General features: G+C 40.2%; 1 protein-coding gene across 3 annotated transcripts in view; it reads left to right on the forward strand.

Annotated features, from left to right (window-relative positions):
- The window catches only part of OSBPL9 (oxysterol binding protein like 9), a 176,915-nt gene that overhangs the window by 24,874 nt on the left and 128,070 nt on the right, over positions 1-23,971 (forward strand). For 2 of the 3 annotated variants that reach the window (XM_049875176.1, XM_049875175.1), the window contains exon 2: positions 18,385-18,435. In XM_049875176.1, coding sequence (XP_049731133.1) covers positions 18,385-18,435 — 51 coding nt within the window. Of the gene's footprint in view, positions 1-18,384; positions 18,436-23,971 lie in introns of those variants that run through there. The other variant, XM_049875178.1, reaches the window with a different exon arrangement.

Genomic DNA, 23,971 nt, shown 5'->3' on the forward strand with positions numbered 1-23,971 from the left:
TATAGGTCTTTTACATCCTTGGTAAGATTTATTCCTAAGTATTTTATTCCAAGGCTGTAAATTTTTCTGGAAGTACATTGCCTTGCCTCATCTTTCTCCCACAGAGCAGCTGGTGGGTTTGAACCACCGATCTTTCGGTTAGCAGTTGAATGTTTTAGCCACTTTGCTACCAGGGCTCCTTTTAGCATATAATAAGTGCTTAATAACTGTTAATTTTTGAAAAAGCTAAAGTTTATGACACTGTTTAACAAAGAAGATATTTAATATATGTAGCTTATGATCGCTATTATATAAACTAGTATCCGAATTTACTAATTCATAATGGCATATATAACTGTTAAGAAGACTGTGTTGTTTGCGGCCATCAAGTTGGTTCCAACTCAACAGAATGAAACACTGCCTGGTCCTGTGCCAACCTCACAATCATTGCTAGGTTTGAGCCCATTGTTGACAGGCACTGTGTCAATCTATCTCACTGAGGGTCTTCCTCTTTTTCTTTGATCCTCGACTTTACCGAGCATGATGTCCTCCAGGGACTGGTCCCTCCCAAGAACATGTCCAAAGTATGTGAGATGAAGTCTCTCCATCCTCGCTTTTAAGGAGCATTCTCGCTGTACATCCTCCAAGACAGACTTGTTTGTTCTTCTGGCAGTCCATGGTATCTTCACTATTATTTGCCAACACCGTAATTTAAAGCCATCAAATCTTCAGTATTCCTTATTCATTGTCTTTGCATAGTCGATAAAACACAGGTAAACATTTTTCTGGTATTCTTTGCTTTCAGCCAAGATGCATCTGACATAAGCAGTGATACCCCTTGTTCCACATCCTCTTTGGAACCTGGCTTGAGTTCCTGGCATTCCCTGTCTGTTTAGGGCTGTAACCATTGTTGAATTATGTTCAGCAAAGTTTTACTTTGTGTGATATTAATGATATTGTTCGATAGTTTCCATGTTGTATTGGATTACCTTTCTTTGGAATAAGCACAAATATAGATCTCTTCCAGTTGGTTGGCCAGGTAGCTGGCTTCCAAATTTGTTGGCATAGTGAGCATCTCCCAACACTGTGGTAGTTTGTTGAAAATCTCAGTTGGTATTCTGTCAATTCTTGGAGCCTTGTTTTTCGCCAGTGCCTTCAGTGCAGTTTGGACTTCTTTCCTTAGTACCATCAGTTCCTGATCATATGCTACCTCCTGAAATGGTTGAACGTCAACCAGTTCTTTTTGGTACAGTGACTTTGTGTATTCCTTCCATCTTCTTTTGATGCTTCCTGCATCATTCAATATTTTGCCAGTAGAATCCTTCAGTATTACCACTTGAGGCTTGACTTTTTTCTTCAGCTCTTTTCAGCTTGACAAATTTCGAGGATGTTCTTTCCTTTTGGTTTTCTAACTCCAGGTCTTTGTACATTTTTTATAATACTGTACTTCGTCTTCTCAAGCTGCCCTTTGAAATCTTCTGTTCAGCTCTTTCACTTATCATCTCTTGCGTTTGCTTTAGCTACTCAGCATTTCAAGATCAAGTTTTAGAGTCTCTTCTGACATCCACTTTGGTCTTTTTTTTTTCTTAGTGACTTTTGCTTTCTTCAAATATGATGTTCTTGATGTCATCCCGCAACTCATCTGGTCTTCAGTCATTAGTGTTCAGTGTGTCAAATCTATTCTTGAGATGGTCTCTAAATGCAGGTGGGATATACTCAAGGTTGTACTTTGGCTCTTGTGGACTTGTTTTAGTTTTATTCAGCTTCAGCTTGAACTTGCATATGACCAATTGATGGTCTGTTCCACAGCCATTCCCTGGCCTTGTACTGACTGATGATATTGAGCTTCTCCATCGTCTCTTTCCACGGATGTAATTGCTTTGATTCCTGTGTATCCCATCTCGCAAGGTCCATGTGTTTAGTTGCTGTTTATGTTGTTGAAGAAAGGTATTTGCAATGAAGAAGTCGTTGGTCTGTAAAATTCCATCATGTGATCTCCGGTATCATTTTCTATCACCTAGGCCATATTTTAACTACCGATCCTTCTTTGTTTCCAACTTTCACATTCCAATCACCAGTAATTATTAATGCATCTTGATTGCATGTTTGATCGATTTCAGACTGCACAAGTTGGTAAAAAGCTTCAGTTTCTTCATCTTGTGCCTTAGTGGTTGGTGTGTAAATTTCAGTAATAGTCATTGTTATGGATTGAATTGTGTCCCCCAAAAATGTGTGTCAACTTGGCTAGGCCATGATTCCTAGTATTGTGTGATTGTCTACCATTTTATCATCTGATGTGATTTTCCTTTGTGTTGTAAATCCTACCTCTAAAATGATCAATACCGTAGACATTAGTGAGCTGACCAGAGGCAGGATTAGAGGCAGTTAATGATTAGAAGCAGTTATGTTAATGAGGCAGGTCTCAATCTACAAGCTTAGATTGTGTCTTAAATCAGCCTCTTTTGAGATATAAGCAGAGAGACATGGGGACCTCATACCACCAAGAAACAAGAGCCAAGAGTATAGTACATCCTTTGGATGTGGAGTCCCTGCTCTACAAAGCTCCTCAACCAGGGAAGATTGATGACAAGGACCTTCCCCCAGAGCCAACAGTGAGAGAAAGGCTTCCCCTGGAGCTGGCACCCTGAATTCGGACTTCTAGCCTCCTAGACTGTGAGAGTATAAATTTCTGTCTGTTAAAGCCATCCACTTATGGTATTTCTGTTATAACAGCACTAGAGAACTAAGACAGTCATATCAGCTGGTCTTCCTTGTAAACCCAACCCAGTCTTCCTTGTAGGCATGTGGATATGGATATTATCCTATCACTGACGTTGTATTTCGGGATAGATCTTGAAATGTTCATGATGAATGCGATGCCGTTCCTCTACAATTTGTCATTCTTGGCATGGTAGGCCACGTGATTGTCTGACTCAAAATAGGCAATACCAGTCCATTTCAGCTCACTCATGCCTAGGGTACTGATCTTCAAGCGTTCCATTTGATCTTTGACAACTTCTGATTTTTCTTGATACCAAACCAAACCCACTGCCGTCGAGTTGATTCCGACTCATAGTGACCCTACAGGACAGAGTAGAACTGCCTGATAGAGTTTCCAAGGAGCGCCTGGAGGATTTGAACTGCCGACCTCTTGGGTAGCAGCCGTAGCACTTAACCACTACGCCACCAGTGTTTCCTTTTTTGATACATACTTTGTATATTCCACATTCTGATTATTAATGGATGTTTGCAGCTGTCTTTTCTCATTTTGAGTTGTGCCACATCAGCAAATGAAGGTTCTGAAAGCTTTGTTCCATCCGCGTCATTAAGATTGACTCTACTTTGAAGAGGCAGCTCTTCCCCAGTCATATTTGGAATGTCTTCCAACCTGAGGGGCTTATTTGGCCACTGTATCAGACAGTGTTCCGTAGCTATCCACAAGGTTTTCACTGGCCAACTTTTTTCAGAAGTAGCTCGCCAGGTCATTCTTCCCAGTCTGTCTTAGTCTGGAAGCTCCATTGAAACCCATCTACCATGGGTGACCCTGCTGGTATTTGAAATGCCTGTGGCATAGTTGCCAGCATCACAGAACATGCAAGCCACCACAGTATGACAAGGTGACAGATGAGTGGTGGAAGAAGACTGTACGGTTAGGTTATTTGGTTAGTACATTCATTCTCTGAAGGCATACCATCTAGGATGCCAAATTTATAAGTAGAAGCAGGCCACGGGAAATTAGTTATGTGGCATAGGTATTTAATGGCATCAGATGTTGCTATCAAAATGCAATAATTTCTCTTTGTTATAGATATATTTATCACCAGAGCTGAACAGATTTAGAGTTTGTGTCAGCAAAACTTTTGTCACAGCCTTTTGGCTCTGTTAATACTTTCTGACCCCTACATGTCTGTCAGTTTTTCGTACCGTGGGGGCTTGCGTGTTGCTGTGATGCTGGAAGCTATGCCGCTGGTATTCAGATACCAGCAGGGTCACCCATGGAGGACAGGTTTCAGCTGAGCTTCCAGACTAAGACAGACTAGGAAGAAGCACCCAGCAGTCTACTTCTGAAAAGCACTAGCCAGTGAAAGCCTTATGAATAGCAGCAGAACATTGTCTGATACAGTGCTGGAAGATGAGCCCCCCAGGTTGTAAGGCGCTCAAAAGATGCCTGGGGAAGAGCTGCCTCCTCAAAGTAAAGTCGACCTTAATGACGTGGATGGAGTAAAGCTTTCGGGACCTTCATTTGCTGATGTGGTATGACTCAAAATGAGAAGAAGTAGCTGCAAACATCCATTAATAATCAGAACTTAGAATGTATGAAGTATGAATCTAGGAAAATTAGAAATTGTCAAAAATGAAATGGAACATGTAAACATCGATATCCTAGGCATTAGTGAACTGAAATGGACTGGTATTGGCCATTTTGAATCAGACAATCATATAGTCTACTATGCTGGGAATGACATCTTGAAGAGGAATGGTGTTGCATTCATCATCAAAAAGAACATTTCAAGATCTATCCTGAAGTACAATGCTGTCAGTGATAGGATAATATCCATATGGGCACAAGGAAGACCAGTTAATACTACTATTATTCAAAAATATGCATCAACCACTAGGGCCAAAGATGAAGAAATAGAAGATTTTTATCAGCTGCTGCAGTCTGAAATTGATCAAACATGCAATCAAGATGCGTTGATAATTACTGGTGATTTTAATGTGAAAGTTGGAAACAAAGAAGAAGGATCAGTAGTTGGAAAATATGGCCTTGGTGACAGAAACAATGCTGGAGATTGAATGATAGAATTTTGCAAGACCAACAACTTCTTCATTGCAAATATGTTCTTTCACCAGCATAAACAGCAACTATACACATGGACCTCGCCGGATGGAAGACACAGAAATCAAACTGACTACATCTGTGGAAAGAGACAATGGAAAAGCTCAATATCATCAGTCACAACAAGGCCAGGGGCCGACTCTGGAACAGACTACCAATTGCTCATATGCAAGTTCAAGCTGAAACTGAAGCAAATCAGAGCAAGCCCACGAGAGCCAATATATGACCTTGAGTATATCCCACCTGAATTTAGAGACCATCTCAAGAACAAACTTGACGCATTGAACACGGGTGACCGAAAACCAGATGAGTTGTGGAATGACATCAAGGACATCATCCATGAAGAAAGCAAGAGGTCATTGGAAAGATGGGAAAGAAAGAAAGAAAAGACCAACATGGATGTTGGAGGAGACTCTGAAACTTGCTCTTGAACGTCAAGCAGCTAAAGCAAAAGGAAGAATTGATGAAGTAAAAGAACTGAACAGAAGATTTCAAAGGGCGGCTCGAGTAGACAAAGTAAAGTATTATAATGACATGTACAAAGACCTGGAAATGGAAAACCAAAAGGGAAGAACACACTCGGCATTTCTCAGGCTGAAAGAACTGAAGAAAAAATTTAAGCCTCGAGCTGCAATAGTGAGGGATTCTATGGGAAAAATATTAAATGACGTAGGAAGCATCAAAAGTAGATGGAAGGAATACATAGAGTCATTATACCAAAAAGAATTAGTCGATGTTCAACCGTTTCAAGAGGTATCATATGATCAGGAACCGATGGTACTGAAGGAAGAAGTCCAAGCTGCTCTGAAGGCATTGGCGAAAAACGAGGCTCCAGGAATTGATGGAGATGTTTCAACAAACGGATGCAGTACTGGAGGTGCTCACTTGTCTATGCCACGAAATATGAAAGACAGCCTTCTGGCCAACTGACTGGAAGAGATCCATATTTATGCCTATTCCCAAGAAAGGTGATCCAACTGAATGAGGAAATTATAGAACAATATCATTAATATCACATGCAAGCAAAATTTTGCTGAAGATCATTCAAAAATGGCTGTAGCAGTATATCGACAGGGAACTGCCAGAAATTCAGGCCAGTTTCAGAAGAGGACGTGGAACCAGGGTTATCATTACTGATGTCAGATGGATCCTGGCTGAAAGCAGAGAATACCAGAAGGATGTTTACCTGTGTTTTATTGACTATGCAAAGGCATTTGACTGTGTGGATCATAACAAATTATGGATAACATTGGGAAGAATGGGAATTCCAGAACACTTAAGCGTGGTCATGAGGAACCTTTACATAGATCAAGAGGCAGCTGTTCACACAGAACAAGGGGATAGTGCATGGTTTAAAGTCAGGAAAGGTGTGCCTGAGGGTTGTATTCTTTCACCATACTTATTCAATCTGTATGCTGAGCAAATAATCCGAGAAGCTGGACTATATGAAGAAGAACGGGGCATCAGGATTGGAGGAAGACTCATTAACAACCTGCGCTATGCAGATGACAGAACCTTCCTTGCTGAAAGTGAAGAGGACTCGAAGCACTTACTAATGAAGATCAAAGACCACAGCCTTCAGTATGGATTGCACCTCAACATAACCCAAAACAAAAATCCTCACAACTGGACCAATGAGCAACATCATGATAAACAGAGAAAAGATTGAAATTGTCAAGGATTTCGTTTTACTTGGATCCATAATCAACACCCATGGAAGCAGCAGTCAAGAAATCAAAAGATTCATTGCATTGGGTAAATCTGCTGCAAAGGACCTCTTCAAAGTGTTGAAAAGCAAAGATGTCACTTTGAAGACTAAGGTGCGGCTGTCCCAACGCATGGTATTTTCAACTGCATCATGGGCATGTGAAAGCTGGACAATGAATAAGGAAGACTGAAGAAGAATTGATGCCTTTGAATTATGGTGTTGGCGAAGAATATTGAATATACCATGGACTGCCAAAAGAACGAACAAATCTGTCTTAGAAGAAGTACAACCAGAATGCTCCTTAGAAGCAAGGATGGCAAAACTGCATCTTACATACTTTGGACATGTCGTCAGGAGGGATCAGTCTCTGGAGAAGGACATCATGCTTGACAAAGTACAGGGTCAGCGGGAAAGAGGAAGACCCTCAACGAGGTGGATTGACACCATGGCTGCAGCAATGGGCTGAAGCATAACAACGATTGTAGGGATGGTGCAGGACTGGGCAGTGTTTCTTTCTGTTATGCATAGGGTTGCTATGAGTCAGAACCGACTGGAGGGCATATAACAACAATACTTTCTGATACCTACATTCTGACTTCTAAGCTATTCCATCTCTTAAAGGTGATCTTGTATATCTCTGTTCTCTCTAAGGGAGGGTAGCCTTATTCTCAGTTCTTTGAGAGACCCGTGACATCACTGTCACCTGTGTATTGATTATATGTACTTTCATAAGGCTGTACCTGTTGAGTAAATAGGCAACAAATCTGCTGAAAATGAGGCAGTCTGTAACTGGGGGGAAGGGAATGAGGGAGTTATTGATAATAATTTAAGGGGTGATTGATGGGGACAATTCTTCCACTGTTGTGGGTCTGTGATTGAAAAGAGTTTTTGTTGGTCCAGCATTCTGGCAGAAGGGTTACAGTTTTAGGCTAGTTAGTGCTCACAAAGCAGTAACTAGTGAAGGCTCTCTGGTATAATATATCAGGATGGCTTGGAGGCTGTGCCTTTCAAAGAAAGGAGGCCACAGTAGTGGGTGTTGTTGCTGTCATTTCTATTTTGAAATTGTTATGAGCAGTGCATCTGTGTGGTATTCTGGCAAGTACTGTTTATTTATTTACAGAGCCACCATCTGTCTGTCAATTTGTTTTACTGTGGTGGTTTGTATGTTTCTTTGATGCTGGAAGCTATGCCACCAGTATTTCAAATACCAGCAGAGTCATTTGTGGTTTTCAGATTTCAGTGGAGCTTCCAGACTAAGAGAGACTAGAAAGAAAGGCCTGGCAATCTATATCTGAAAATTAACCAATGAAAACCTTATGGATGCACAACAGAACATTGTCCAACTCGCTTGCTTTGGACACATCATTAGGAAGGATCAGTTGCTGGAGGAGAATATCGCATTTGGTAAAGTAGAAGTAGACTGGAACTGCTAACCTTTCAGTTAGCAGCTGAGTGCTTAACCATTTGTGACATCCAGACTCCTTTCTACTGTATGTTGTTGTAGTGTGCCTTTGAGTCGATTCTGACTCAAAGTAACCCTATAGGACAGTGTAGAACTGCCCCATAGGGTTTCCTGAGCTGTGACCTTTATGGGAGCAGATCGTCAGGTCTTTTCTCCTGAGGAGCCACTACTGGGTTTGATGGTAGGAGACATGCCTGACAGAAGTTATGGCCAGATGAGAATAGGGTTAGCTTTGTTGTTGTTAGGTGCCGTTGAGTCGATTCCGACTCATATCGACCCTGTGCGCAACAGAATGAAACACTGCCTGGTCCTGAGCCATCCTTACGATCGTTGTTATGCTCGAGCTCATTGTTGCAGCCACTGTGTCAATCCACCTTGTTGAGGGTCTTCCTCTTTTCCGCTGACCCTGTACTCTGCCAAGCATGATGTCCTTCTTCAGGGACTGATCCCTCCTGACAACATGTCCAAAGTATGTAAGACGCAGTTTTGCCATCCTTGCTTCTAAGGAGCATTCTGGCTGTACTTCTTCTAAGACAGATTTGTTCGTTCTTTTGGCAGTCCATGGTATATTCAATATTCTTCGCCAACACCACAATTCAAAGGCGTCAGCTCTTCTTCAGTCTTCCTTATTCATGTCCATCTTTCACATGCACATGATGCGATTGAAAATACCATGCCTTGGGTCAGGCGCACCTTAGTCTTCAAAGTGACATCTTTGCTTTTCAACACTTTGAAGAGGTCCTTTGCAGCAGGTTTACCCAATGCAATGCATCTTTTGATTTCTTGACTGCTGCTTCCATGGGTGTTGATTGTGGATCCAAGTAAAATGAAATCCTTGACAACTTCAATCTTTTCTCCGTTAATAATGATGTTGCTTAGGTTTAGTAAAATGATTAGAGGATTTGTTTGCTATATTTAAGGTAGAGGCAGGAAGGGGCATAAACCTTGTACTGTCTGTATGCCAGGCCAATGCTAAGCGATTGATTTACATTAACTTAGTAATTGTAATGATCCTATGAGAGCAGGTGATGCCCTCATTTTACAAAGAAGGGAACTGAAGCTGAAAAAATTTAAGTGCCACCCTGCTAGCATGTTGGCAGGGCTTGAATTCAAAACCTTACTTCTCCCACTTGAAAACCTATGTTATTTCATTACATTTGCTTATCTATAGGATAATAAAAGGTGTGTATTTATGGTTATAAATTTTTTTCTAAAATTGTACTTCCTTTTTGTGAAGCATACTCCTGAGGGATTGAAACGACTTTGTAAATTTAAAATATTTCACGTGAACATATCTATAGTTCTAGAAGCCTAAAGGCAGACAATTTTGAGCTTTTCTTAATTTATATTACTTTGAAATGTATGCAGCCTGTATCTCCTTCTGAAGATGTTTTTTTCTTTTTTATAATTTATTTTTATTGTTGAGAATATACCCAGCAGAACATACATCAATTGAACAGTTTCTACTGTACAATTCAATGACACGGATTGCATTTCGCTGAGCAGCCATTCTCACTCTGCTTTTCCAAGTTCTTCTTCTTCCATTAACATAAACTCACTGCCCCCTAAATTTATTCTGAAGATGTTTTTTATGTGAAACACTGAAGTTGAGCTAAAGTTATAAAATATAGCTACAGTGTAACAGGAAACCCTGGTTGCGTAATGGTTAAGAGCCACAGCTGCTAGCCAAAAGGTAAAGCAGTTCGAATGTACCAGGCGCTTCTTGGAAACCCTATGGGGCAGTTCTGGTCTGTCCTACAGGGTCTCTGTGAGTTGGAATCAACTTGACAGTAGTGGGTGTTTTGGTTTTACAGTGTAACAAATCAAGAGGCCCTACTTGTTAACCCTGCTGTGAGAGGCATTAAACATTAAACAGATTTAAGACAGATATTCAGCTGAATAGTTCTCAGTACATTTTTAAAATTACCTTTTCCTAGGGATTTAAAAAATAACAGGTCAACCACTGTACGTGATGAGATCATTATGTGCTGTTCTCTTGAGAATGTGAGTCACTCCTTATTGCTGTCATCATGCTGTTCTGATTTGGAATCTTTTATTTTTGTTAGACTGCTTTCCAGATACCTATTTCAGAACCGATTTCAAATGTCATGCTTTACAACAAATTTTGCTTGACTCTAATTCTCAGATGAAAGAATTTTTTTTCTTTTTCCAACTGCAGATTGATAGATCAGCAGGTTTAGTTAAAAGTAAAATTCAAGAGCATCCTTCAGTGATTATTGGCCTGTACACAACACATTTTAGATAGCACTGGTGGTTGAAGTTGTATTATTTTTCTACTTAATTCTTATTTACCGGTGGCTTCACTGATAGCTTCTTGATGGATTGCAAGGATTATAATCAAGCAGCATGATTTTTGTCTAAAGTGACACCTGTTCACTTTTAACTAGCATGTGCATTTGTACTTTGGTGTATATGTGTGCGTGCAGTTAGGGATAAAACGTCTGCCACTCAGTATAATAATGACTTAAAAACAATAAAATTCCTATTTCTTTCAGAATCTCTGTAAGGTAGATGACTGCTGCTCTTCTTTTGTGGAAAGGAAAATTAAAGGAAGATGATACGATTTGTCAACTAGGTTAAACTTTGAATTTCTCCTTGATTTTGTTAGTTTGCTGGACATTTTGCCTTTTTCTCTAAAGGGGGAGGGAGAGAGAGAGGGAGACAGACGGGGGCGGGGGTGCGGAGAGAGATGGTGATGGTGACCATAACCATCCAGTGCTCTGCGTTAGGTTCAGATGCACAGGAGAAGACAAGCTAGAGAGCTCAGGCAACAAACAAAAAAGCAAGCAAGCGACAACCATGACTAGCATTGTCCGTTAGTTGCCAGCTAACTGCTTTACATACCTCGTCTCGTGAGTTCTTCCGACAGCTCTGTTTCCCCGTTTCACACAGGAAGACTCGTGCTCAGCTAGGGGCCTCTGTGTGACTTGTCTGAGGTCACACCTGGCACAGCCAGGATTCAGAGTCTGGCAGGGGGACTTCAGAGCCAGTGCTTTACCGCCTACTGTTTCACCCTGCTTATTTCACAGAAAGTGACTCAGGGATGGGAGAGGAGCCCATAACAAGTACCTGGTGGTTTCTGGGTGGTCAGGAGGTTATTGCTGTGGACAACTGAGGGTAAAGAGAGAGACTCGGAGGGAACAGTTAGAGGGATAGTGGGAAGAACCGGGACGGAGAGTTTTGAGAAGGATTAAGACCAGTGTCAAATGAGACCAAAAGGTCTTTATAAGGTTATTTACTCTACAGTTAGCAAAAAGGTTTTGTTTTTGTTTTTTCTTTTTGGCTGCTTAACCCCATCCTAGATTCCTTTTCCCCAGGAACGCATGAATGTGCTCTTACATTATCAGTACTGTTGGCTTGTTAGGCTCTGTTCCTTGGCTCCCTGGGAGCAGCAGTCAGTGCCAAGGTAAATATTTATTTCTAGATCCACAGAATGAATTGATTTTCACATTGGCGTGTACTGAAGAAAATCCAGACGTCCTAAGGTGTTTGCTACCTAGAGCCGTTCATGGAGTGTTAGTTAGAATGTTACGGTATCAGCATTCCTTAGAAGTTTCTTGGGGGAAAAAATTACTGGCTTTAAAAAAGGTAAGTGTAAAGCAGGTATGAAGATGGTAGTATAAAGGACAGAGGTTCTTTTCCTTTTGAGACAAACTTAACAGGCTTAATAACAGCCTATTATTAAGTTAGGAAACTTTATTTGTCCATGGGCAACTAATTTAGCAGTTCTACTTTAGTTTTTTAGCCAACATAATGGAAATAATAGCAGAAGCTTCAGATTACTGGCTATTGAGTAATAGTATATTAGCTTATGGGCTATATTTACTGAAATTTTAAATGGTCGTCTGCACTTATATGTATCTTCCTTGTCTATCATTCATTTGTTCAACAAATATTTTTTGAGTCTCTACAGTATAAACCAAAAAACCAAACCAGTTGCTGTTGAGTTGATTCTGACTCATGGTGACCCCCTGTGTGTAAGAATAGAACTGTGCTCTATAGGCTTGCCAGTGGCTGTAGATCACCAGGCTTTTCTTCTGAGGCGCGTCTGGGTGGACTTGAACCTCCAGCCTTTCAGTTAATAGCTGAGTGCTTAACTGTTTGTGCCACCCAGGGGTTTCTTTCTACAGTATGTTTTTTTGGGTGCTGTCTGGTCGATACTGACTCATAGTGACCCTGTAGGACAGAGTAGAACTGGCCCATAGGCTTTCCTAAGCTATAATCTTTATGGGAGCAGATTACCAGGTCTCATCTCCTGAGGAGCCACTGGTGGGTTTGAACCACCAACCTTTTGGTTACCAGCCCAGCACTTAACCATTGTGCCACCAGGGCTCATTTTCTTGTGTATAAAACCTGTTGCCGTCGAGTCGACTGTGACTTATAGTGACCCTAAAGGACAGAGTAGAACTGCCCCGTAGGGTTTCAAGGAATGCCTGGTGAATTCGAACTGCCGACCTTTTGGTTAGCATTCGTAGCTCTTAACCACTGCGCTACCAGGGTGGCTGAAGGTCGAACGTCAGGAGTGACTTCAGTACTGAGTTAAAAGGGTGTCTGGGGATCACCTCACATTTTCTTAATTTTATTTTGGATTGCTTGTTGTAAGAATATGGAAATAAAACAGACTTTTGTATATTAATCTTATGTTCTGCAGCTTTGCTGAAGCTGTTTATTAGCTTTTATAGTTTTTTTTTAAAAATGGATTCTGTAGGAGTTTCTATATAAAATAGAAGATCATGTCATCTGTAAATATAGTTTTACTTCTTCCTTTCCAGTCTGGATGCCTTTTATATCTTTTTCTTGCCTGATTTCCCTGGCTAGAACCTTCAGCACAATGTTGAATAGGAGTGTCAAGAGGGGATGTCCTTGTCTTGTTCCTGATCTTAAGCATAAAACTTTCAGTCTTTCACCATTGGGTATAATGGTAGGTGTGAGTTTTTCATAGATGGCCTTTATCAGGTTGAGAAAGTTGCCTTCTATTCCTTGTTATGTGTTTTTATCATGAAAGCGTGTCTGGCTTTATCAAATGTTTTTCTGTGTCTATTGAGATGATCATGTGGTTTTTTATCCTTTATTTTATGTGTATTATATTCATTGATTATTATATATTGATGCAACTTTGCATTCCTGGGATAAATCCCATTTGGTCATGGTGTATAATCCTTTTTATATGTTGCTGGATTTGGTTTACTAGTATTTTGTTGAGGATTTTGTCCCTGTATTACTAACAGGTATTGGTCTTTTCTTATGATGTCTTTGCCTGGTTTTGGTATTTGAATAATAATGGCATCACATATTAAGTTGGGAAGCATTCCTTCTCTTCTGTTTTTTGGAAGAGTTTGCGAAGGATTGGTGTTTATTCTTTAAATGTTTGGTAAACCCACCGGTAAAGCTATCTGGGACTGACCTTTTCTTTGGAGAAGTTTTTTAATTGATTGATTCAGTCTCTTTACTTGTTATAGGTCTATTCAGATTTTCTATTTCTTGAATCAGTTTTGTCAATTTGTGTGCCTTTCTAGGAATTTCTTAATTTCATCTAGATTATCTAATTTGCTGACATACAATTATTCATTGTATTTCCTTATGATTCTTTCTGTTTCTGTAAGGTTGCCAGTAATGTCTTTCATTTCTGATTTTAATAATTTGAGTCCTCTCTTTTGCTTGGTCAATCTAGCTAAAGATTTGTCAATTTTGTTGACCTTTTCAAACAACCAACTTTCGGTTTCACTGATTTCTCTTAATTCTTTTTCTGTTTCATTTTATTTCTGCTCTAATCTTTATTGTTTCTTTCCTTCTGCTTGCTTTAGGTTTAGTTGTTCTACTTTGTACACTTTCCTAAGGTGGAAGGCTACATTATTAATTTGAGATCTTTTTTCTTTTTCAAAATAGGCATTAACAGCTATAAATTTGTCTCCAAGAACTGCTTTCATTGTGTCCTATAAGTTTTGGTATGCTGGGGTTTTTTTTTTTCCATTCATCTTGAGGTAGTTTCTAATTTCCCTTTTGATTTCTTCTTTGACTCATTGGTTACTTAGGAGTTTGTTGTTTAATTTTTATATATTTGTGACTTACCCAGATTTCCTTCTTATTGAAATTTCTAATTTTATTCCATTGTAGTCAAAGAATATACTTTGCATTATTTCCATCCTTTTAAATTTATTAAGACTTATTTTATGGCCTAACATATACACTTGTGAAGAATATATATTCAAGCAGCTTCCGTTTAAGGACACAATCTGGAAGTCGTATATATGGCGTCCATTCACAGTCTACTGGCCAGTAGATAGATACAGGGCCTATACCTAGCTGAAAGGGAGGCTGGAAGTATAGCGTACAGCAGGGGAGCCATGTGTTCAGCTGAAACTTGGAGGTGGAGGGTATTTTTACTGAGGAAGATGGGAAGGGTGGATATTGGGGGATAGTATATCACAGGCAGCATTACATTTTTGTGGTAATTTACTTTGCAACTTCAATATAAATTATAATCTGAATCAATGCCTTGGTGTTGATGATTAGCACAATAATTATTAGAAATAGTTTTTGATTGCATGGCTTGTTATAACCAGACCCACTGCCCTTACATGAATAAGGTATAAGAAACCAGCAAACCCAACCACCAGACCAAACAGTCCTTGCTTAGCTGTGGAGCCCTTGAGGAATAGAACATATTAGCCCTGTATCTACACTTCATGGAGATCTTGTTTTCTCATCCAGCTGAAACGACTGTAGTATCCTTTCAGGATTCCTTTCTTGAGGTGCTGGGCTTTGTAGCTGCAGACAGAAAGAGGGACCTTGTCTTAGTCGTCTAGTGCTGGTATAACAGAAATACCATAAGTGCATGGCTTTAACAAAAAGAAGTTTATTTATTCACAGTAAAGTAGGCTAAAAGTCCAAACTCAGGGTGTCAGCTCCAGGGGAAGACTTTCTCTCTCTGTCGATCTTCTCGTCAGTCTTTCCCTGGACAAGGAGCTTCTCTGCACAGGGACTCTCTCTGCTCCTGGCACTGCCTTCTTGGGGGTATGAGGTCCCTCTGCTTCTCCGCTCCCTTCTCTTTTATATCTCAAAAGAGATTGCCTCAAGATACAATCCAATCTTGTAGGTTGAGTCCTGCCTCACTGGCACAACTGCTGCCCATCCTCCCTCAGTAACATCATAAAGGCAGGCTTTACAACATATAGGAAAATCACACAATACCAGGAATCATGGCCCAGCCAAATTGGTACACACATTTTTGAGGGGACATAATTCAATCCATGACAGACCTCATTCAAGCTGTAGGTCCTATGACTCTTTGTGCCAATTTCCAAAAAATGCAGTCTGTTAGCATTCAAATCATTAGTGAGATAATGCCTGGTGGGAAGATTGCTGGGATGTGGTTATGCTGGCCCTACCTTGCTCTCACCACCAGAAACTACTAGTATTTGTAAAAAACCACCTGATATTTGGTGATGGCACTGGCTTAGGCAGGATTACTCCAGGCCAGGGTGTAGCTGGAAATCATTGATAGGCAGGGCTCTTTCTTTCTGTCCTTTCTGCTTCTCTGTGTAGACTTTATTGATTCCTTTTTCTACATGGAAGGCACATGAGCCCTGGCAGCTGTACCTCACAGCTTCAGGAACAAAAAGGAAAGAATTCTTCTCCTAGCCTAGTTGAGAAATCCCTGGGAAAGGATTCCATCTGCTTTGCAGAGTCATGGGAACTGCGATTGGCCAGTTTGGTCATTTAACCAGTTGGAATCGACTCAATGACAACGGTTTTTTTTTTTTTTTTTTTTTTACAGCACTCACTGTACCTGGGATTTTCAATCACACCAGCTTCCTTTTTGTCCCACATTAGAGCTGAGTGGGAAGAGAATGAGAGAGAGGGCCCTGTGCCATTTCGGAAGAGAGAGGAGGATTCCAGTTTAACAGTACAAGTACAGACTGGGAGAATGATTTGCAGGGCAGCCGTTTCAAATTGCTCCTGCCTTGTCAAACTCCGTTACATTTTACATGTATAACTTTGGGTAATTTACTGTATGTCCTTAGTGTCACTTTCATTTATAATATGTGAATAATTCTTACCACACAAGATTTTGGGAAGTTTACAGCCTATAAAGTGCCTGTCACATAGAGAGCACCTATAAGTGAGTGTCTGCGGTGCCGTAGCTGGTACTGTTAATATTAATGTAACATCACCCTTTTTCACATGTCCTCATATTTACAGCATTATTTTTCTAAAATAAGTCTTTGAGAATGTTATTGCCCTCCTTGTAAACCTTCAGTAGCTCTCCATTAACTGTAGAATAAAGTCGAATTTCTTTAATTACTCAATAATTTCTTTTCTGGCTCTTGCAGGATCTGGTTCACATTTCCCCCTTTCATCCTCATCTTCTCTGCATTCCTTTCTGCACTTCTTCTGTATTCTTGTTAGTAAATCTCTTCTTCTGTGCCTACTTCATGTATAGTGTTTTCTGTATCTGTGCCTTTGCTGCTGCTGTTCCCTTGCCTTGGAATGCCTTCTTTTTCCTGCTTTCTCCTCTTCTCGTCAGACTTTTTACTTTTTTTTAAAGTCCTAGATTGAAATGTGAAATATGGTCACATCAGTATTGCTGTCCCTGTTTTTTTTCCATAGCAGGGCCCCTCTGTAGTCCACAGCACTTTGTGTGTCCGTTCATGTAGCATTTATTTTTGCCGCATATTGCACTTATTTACATGCTAGTCTTTCTGTTTTGTTTTTTTTTTTACCCATTTTGCAAGAGCCTAGGCCAGTTATTTTACAGAATATCACCACATTCTGGATTTGTCCGATGGTTTCCTAGTTATGTTTGTTTTAATTATTCTCAGCTATCTCTTTAAGTGTTTTATAACTTGTTATCCCAATAGTGGTACCATCGTTGATGCCTGTCTTGCCCTTTCTCTATTTACTAAAATTTTACTTTAAAAATTATATTATGGTAGAAGAGGATAAAGGATGAATATATTGACTCTTACTTTGTTTGAGTTGACTTTACATTTTAATTCTCATTGGATCTTTTTAAACCTAATTATTATTTTTGTAATTTCCTTGATGCTTTTGGAGGGAGGATAAGTATAGGGTATATAATAAAGGGCTATTAAATGCTTAACCCAGTGCCGTCGAGTTAAATGCTTAGGGAATGGTTTTTGTTGACTGCGTTTTCTCTAACTGTATTGCTAGTAAAATAACTTTTTTGACCCTGTTCAGAACTGAGATTTTTTTTTCTAAAATATGAGTTTTTCTTCTTCTTTTTGTAAATAGAATAAAAACAGGAGCAGTACTTCAGAGTAATAATTTCTGAACATGAATGTCTATGGCTCAAGACTTTTGAATGTTGGGCACCAATGGTTTAAAGTGGAACAGCTTTCTTTAAATCATTACCCCATGATATCGGCTTATGTTGCTACTTTCTCCTATGGGGGAGTACAGAATAATACCAGTTGTTGAAGTATTAAATCTTCTTTAAACTTTGATTATTTGAAGTTCTACTGCACATGACTAATTTAATTTTTGGAATATTTACTGAATGTCAACATAGTGCTTAGTATGAAAAACGTAGCCTTTACTGGGCTTAGTCTGTAAGGGAAACATACAGGTAAGCCATGTTTTATTAGTAAATATTATTTGAGCATCTAATGTGTGCCAGACTCTGTTCTGAGGCATGTGATATCAAGGATAAATCAGGTATCACTCCTACCCCCTCGGAACGCCCAGTCTTGTGAGTCAGATAAATAAGCCGGTTATTATGGGACATGGCTATGCATGCCATGCGGAGGCTCACCTGGGAGATTCTGGGAGCCCAGGCCTGGGAATCCAAGTTGGATGGAGGGGAGGCGTCTGATGAGTGACAGGCACACAGAAAATCAGTTTCAAGGGTATTCTAGATTGAGGAACATTGGATGGGAAGTTGCAGAGACAAAAATGTTGTGACCTATTTGAGGAATTACAAAGAGTTAAAGCTACAGCAGTGTTTCTCAAAGTGTGTTCCTCTGTCAGACTCACCTGGGAGTGATTCCTACTCTCCCCCACTCCACAAGATGATTCCGAGCTTCCAGGTGATTTCTAAACTTATTAAAATTTGAGAAACACTGGGCTAGAGTTAATAAGCATAAAGGAAAAACAAAAATTATAGTGTGATATATTCTACATTTAAGGCGTATATTAAGTTTATGATTAAATGTGTTTGTATAGACTTTCAGACATTTTCATTTAACACCTGTTAATTCCCCTATCCTAAGTGTTTTTTTGGAGGGACGATGGGTGGAGGAAGGGAAGGGATGTTACTGTAAATCTTGTCTCTTTATCCCCAGATGATTCTAAAGACAATTCATCAGTCTGTTAATCTCGTTTATTGAATTTTTTTTTTTTTTTTTTTTTTAGTCCAAGGACAAAATGATGAGAGGTTCACGCAGAGGATGTGTTAGACTCAGAGTAAGTATTAATTTCTCTGAAAACCAATTTGTGACAGAAAGAAAAAAATTATATTTTGATGGAACCATGGAAAATTTAGAAGCTTTACTATGTTGGGACAGGCAACTGAGGCCGAGAAAGGAAATGTGATTTCCCTAAGGTAACTGCTAGTTAGTGTCAGAACCAGGACTAGAACTCAGTTCTTTTGTCCCGTAATTTAATGTTATAGCCATGACTTAATGCAGCTACTGATTTTTTTTTTTTTTTAAACTTCTATTTTATAGACAGATACAAAGGCTGGAAGTTAAATGAATTGTAGTATTGGTGGTAAACAGTAGGAAAAAACTCTGGAAATTCCTATTTTTAGCTACTTTGTTTATCCTGTTCAACACTATTTAATAATAATCTGTTTAACAACGTTGTCGTGTTTAAGTATAATGCAAGCCACATATGTAATTTAAAATTTTCTAGTAGCCACGTGAAAAAAAGAAACAGGTAAAATTAAATTTAATGATATATTTTGTCTAGCCCAAACCAAAAACCAAACCCAGTGCCGTCGAGTTGGTTCTGACTCATAGCGACCCTATAGGACAGAGTAGAACTGCCCCATAGAGTCTCCAAGGAGTGCCTGGCGGATTCAAACTGCCGACCCTTTGGTTAGCAGCTGTAGCACTTAACTACTATGCCACCAGGGTTTCCTGCCTAGCCCAGTATATCCAAAATATTATTTTCACATGTAATCAATACAAAATTATTAATGAGATTTTTTTTCTTTTCCTAAGTCTTTGAAATCCAGTGTTTATTTTACACCTGCACTCTCACTTCAGACTAGCTGTACTTGAGGTACTCAATAACCACATGACTAGTGATTACCCTACTGGACAGTACAGGCCTGCAACTTCATGCTCATTTCCTTGCTTATTCAAACTGTTTTCACCATTGTCCAAATACCTAAAGGCAGAAAAAAAATGCATGGCTGGGGGTGTAGTTTCTGGTACTTCACTATATCTAAAGAAGGCCCTGTTTGTCATGGCTAGATGAATCAGCTTCTAGTAGCCTTTTCTTCATCAAGTCCCAGTTGCATTCTTTCTGCCATCTTTTTTCTGCAGCTTTTCTTTTGAAGATGTGAATATAATTGGTAAACGTATTACTGCCTTTATTAGCAATCTCTGGTAGAATTGGGAAAATAACTCTGAGAAAGAAACCAGTTTATAATGGAAAAATTCTGGCGCTGAGCTAGGAATAAGTATGACTGATTTGCAGGATTGAAATGAGGTCTGTTTTGAGCAGATGGTTATATGTGATAGCATAAAGAGTTCTGAAAATTCAACGTGTTCATTCTCAATACTGTTTACTAAGAGCCCTTCTGGGGCAGTGGTTAAAAAGTGCTTGGCTGCTAAAGAAAAGGTCAGCAGTTCAAACTCACCAGCTGCTCTGCGGGAGAGTGATGTGACAGCCTGCTTGTATAAAGATTAGATCGTTGGAAGCCCTATGGAACAGTTACACTCTGTCCTGTAAGGTCACTATGAGTTGGAATTGACTCGACGGCGGTGGGTTCGCCTTGGTTATACTGTTTACTGCTTTTTTCTTTTGGTTTCTCTGTTTACTTGCTCTAATTGCTTTTCTAAGCACTTGCTATTGACCTCAGTCACTGCTTAGTCTGGTATTAACTGCTTTATTGGCTAAAGAAGGGCTCAGTAGTAAGACTTTGGCAGAGCTGCACTGAGACAGATCTTCAGTTAAATACAAGTTGAATTTGGGCCACTGTCTCATTGCATTTAATGCACTGTGGGTTTTTTTTTTTTTTACGTATAGCATATTTAATTATTAACCCTCGTAACTACCACTCCTGTGGCACAGTGATTAAGAGCCTGGCTGCTAACCAAAAGGTTGGCAATTCGAAACCACCAGCCACTCCTTGGAAACCCTATGGGGCAGTTCTACTCTGTTCTATAGGTTGCTATGAGTCAGAATTGACTCGAATGCAACAGATTTGGTTTCCTTTGGTGACTACCACCGAGGTTAAAAAGTAGAATTTTGCCAGCCACCCTTGAAGCCTCTCCAGATGCCTCATTCAGATTATAGCACCCTCTCTCCCTCCTAAAGTAACCGTTATTCTTTTAATTAATTAATTAATTCTCTCATACAAAAAGTTATATGTACTCCTAGCTGCTTTCCCCCTAATGAGACCACACATTCCTCCTCTCCACCCTGTATTCCCTGTGTCCATTCAACTAGCTCCTGTCCCCCACTTGCTTTTCATCTTGCCTCCAGGTAGGAGTTGCCCACATAGTCTCATGTGTCTACTTGAGTCAAGAAGCTCACTCCTCACCAGTATCATTATCTGTTTTATAGTCCAGTCCAATCCCTGTCTGGAGAGTTGGATTTGGGAATGGTTACAACCTTGGGCTAACAAAGGGTCCAGGGACCATGACCTCCAGAGCCCCTCTAGTCTCAGTCAGACCATTAAGCCTGGTCTTTTTATGAGAATTTGAGATCTGCATCCTGCTGTTCTGCTCCCTCAGGTATTCTCTGTTGTGTTCCCTGTCAGGGCAGTGACCCGTGGTAGCCAGGCACCATCTAGTTCTTCCAGTCTTAGGCTGATGGAGTCTCTCTCTGGCTTATGTGGCCTTTCTGTCTCTTGGGCTAGTAACCATTATTCTGACAGTTATAGTAATCACTTCTTGCATTTTAAAAATAATTTTATCACCCAAGCATATGTTCCTAATCTCTATAGTTTTATCATGTCCTTTTTTTTGTTGTTTGGCTGTTTTTAAAACTTGATGTCATTTCTTTACAATTTATCTACTGAAGAATCCAGACCCTTTGACCTGTAGGAGTTTGCTGTAGCCTAGATTTTAGTGATTGCATACTCAGTACAATTCAGTATGTTCTCCTGTCCTCTGTTCTTCTTGCAAATTGCACCTGGGCCCAAAGACAGGATCAGAGTCAGGTTTGATCTCTGGCAGCACTGTAGTTAGTATTGTGTTCTTTTATTGGGGGACACATAGTGTCTAATTTCGATACTCAATACCTAATTTATGTTGTTGCTGAGGTGCCATCAAGTTGATTTAGACGCATAGCAACCCCATGTGACAGAGTAGAACTGCCCCATAAGATATTTTTTATAGGAAGCAGATCACCGGGTCTTTGTGCCATGGAGCCACTGTGTGGGTTTGGTCTGCCAACCTTTTGATTAGCAGCCAAATGCTTAACCCTTGTGCCACCAGGGCTCCTTTTACCTAATTCCTTGGGGGTTACAAAATACTCTGTCATTTTGTTTTTTATTATCAGAAATAATTTTATGAGGAGAGCTTTTCTTCATCTATTATTTGGTTACCCTGTGGTGCAGTTCAAATAAAACCAAACCAAGCCCATTGCCATTGAGTCAATTCCAACTTACTTACTGGGTTTTCAAGGTAATGAATTGGCTTAATACAACACTCATTTGTTATCTCATAGTTCTATAAGTTAGAAGTCCAAGTTCTCTGCTTAAGGCTTCACAAGGCTGAAATCAGGGTGTTGGCTCTCTGTTTCAAGCTTATTCAGGTTTTGGCAAAATTCAGTTTCTTGTAGTTGTAGGACTGAAGTCCCTGTTTCCTTGTTGACTGTCAGCTGGGAGCTGCTTTTAGCTTCTAGAACGTGCACATATTCCTGTCATGTGACTCTTTCTACCTTCTTGTCAGCAAAACTTGGAGCCCTACTGGTGCAATGGTTAAGTGCTCAGCTGCTAACCGAAAGGTTGGTGATTTGAACCCACCAGCTGCTCTGTAGGAGAAAGAAGTGGCAGTCTGCTTTTGTAAAAATTACAGACTTGGGACCCTATGGGGCAGTTCTCTTCTGTCCTATAGCGTTGCTGTGAGTCGGAATCAACTTGACTGCACAAAACAACAACAACAGTGCTTTCAATCTCTCTGGCTTTCCTTTCTGCTACCGACTGGGGAAAGCGCTCTGTTCTTAAAACATCTCATGTGATTAGCTTAGGCCTCCAGTTAATCCTTTTTTTTTTTTTAAATAATTTTTATTGTACCTTAAATGAAAGTTTACAAATCAAGTCAGTCTTTCACACAAAAACCCATATATACACCTTGCTACACGCTCCCAATTACTCTCCCCCTAATGAGACAGCCTGCTCGCTCCCTCCCTCCACTCTCTCTTTTCGTGTCCATTTCACCAGCTTCTAACCCCCTCCACCCTCTCGTCTCCCCTCCAGGCAGGAGACGCCAACATAGTCTCAACTGTCTACCTGATCCAAGAAGCTCACTCCTCACCAGCATCCCTCTCCAACCCATTGTCCAGTCCAATCCATGTCTGAAGAGTTGGCTTCGGGAATGGTTCCTGTCCTGGGCCAACAGAAGGTCTGGGGGCCATGACCACCGGGGTCCTTCTAGTCTCAGTCAGACCATTAAGTCTGGTCTTAGGAGAATTTGGGGTCTGCATCCTACTGCTGTTCTGCTCCCTCAGGGGTTCTCTGTTGTGTTCCCTGTCAGGGCAGTCATCAGTTGTAGCCGGGCACCATCTGGTTCTTCTGGTCTCAGGATAATGTAGTCTCTGGTTCATGTGGCCCTTTCTGTCTCTTGGGCTCGTAATCACCTTGTGTCCTTGGTGGTCTTCATTATCCTTTGATCCAGATGGGTTGAGACCAATTGATGCATCTTAGATGGCTGCTTGCTAGTGTTTAAGACCCCAGACATCACCCTTCAAAGTGGGATGCAGAATGTTTTCTTAATAGAATTTATTATGCCAATTGACTTAGATGTCCCCTGAAACCATGGTCCCCAGACGCCTGCCCCTGCTATGCTGGCCTTCGAAGCATTCAGTTTATTCAGGAACTTCTTTGCTTTTGGTTTAGTCCAATTGTGCTGACCCCCCCTGTATTGTGTGCTGTCTTTCCCTTCACCTAAAGTAGCTCTTATCTACTATCTAATTAGTGAATGCTCCTCTCCCACCCTCCCTCCCTCCCCTCTCTGGTAACCACAAAAGAATGTTTTCTTCTCAGTTTAAACTGTTTCTCAAGTTCTTATAATAGTGGTCTTATACAATATTTGTCCTTTTGCAGCTGACTAATTTCACTCAGCATAATGCCTTCCAGGTTCCTCCATGTTATGAAATGTTCCACAGATTCCTCACTGTTCTTTATTGATGCGTAGTATTCCATTGTGTGAATATACCATAATTTATTTATCCATTCATCCGTTGATGGGCACCTTGGTTGCTTCCATCTTTTTGCTATTTTAAACAGTGCTGCAGTAAACATGGGTGTGGATATATCTGTTCGTGTAAAGGCTCTTATTTCTCTAGGATATATTCTAAGGAGTGGGATTGCTGGATCATATGGTAGTTCTATTTCTAGCTTTTTAAGGAAGCGCCAAACTGATTTCCTAAGTGGTTGTACCATTTTACATTCCCACCAGCAGTGTAGAAGTGTTCCAATCTCTCCACAGCTTCTCCAACATTTATTATTTTGTATTTTTTGGATTAGTGCCAGCCTTGTAGGAGTGAGATGAAATCTCATTGTAGTTTTGATTTGCATTTCTCTAATGGCTAATGATCCTGA

Source organism: Elephas maximus, chromosome 3, assembly GCF_024166365.1.
Source record: "Elephas maximus indicus isolate mEleMax1 chromosome 3, mEleMax1 primary haplotype, whole genome shotgun sequence".
NCBI classification, from domain to species: domain Eukaryota; kingdom Metazoa; phylum Chordata; class Mammalia; order Proboscidea; family Elephantidae; genus Elephas; species Elephas maximus.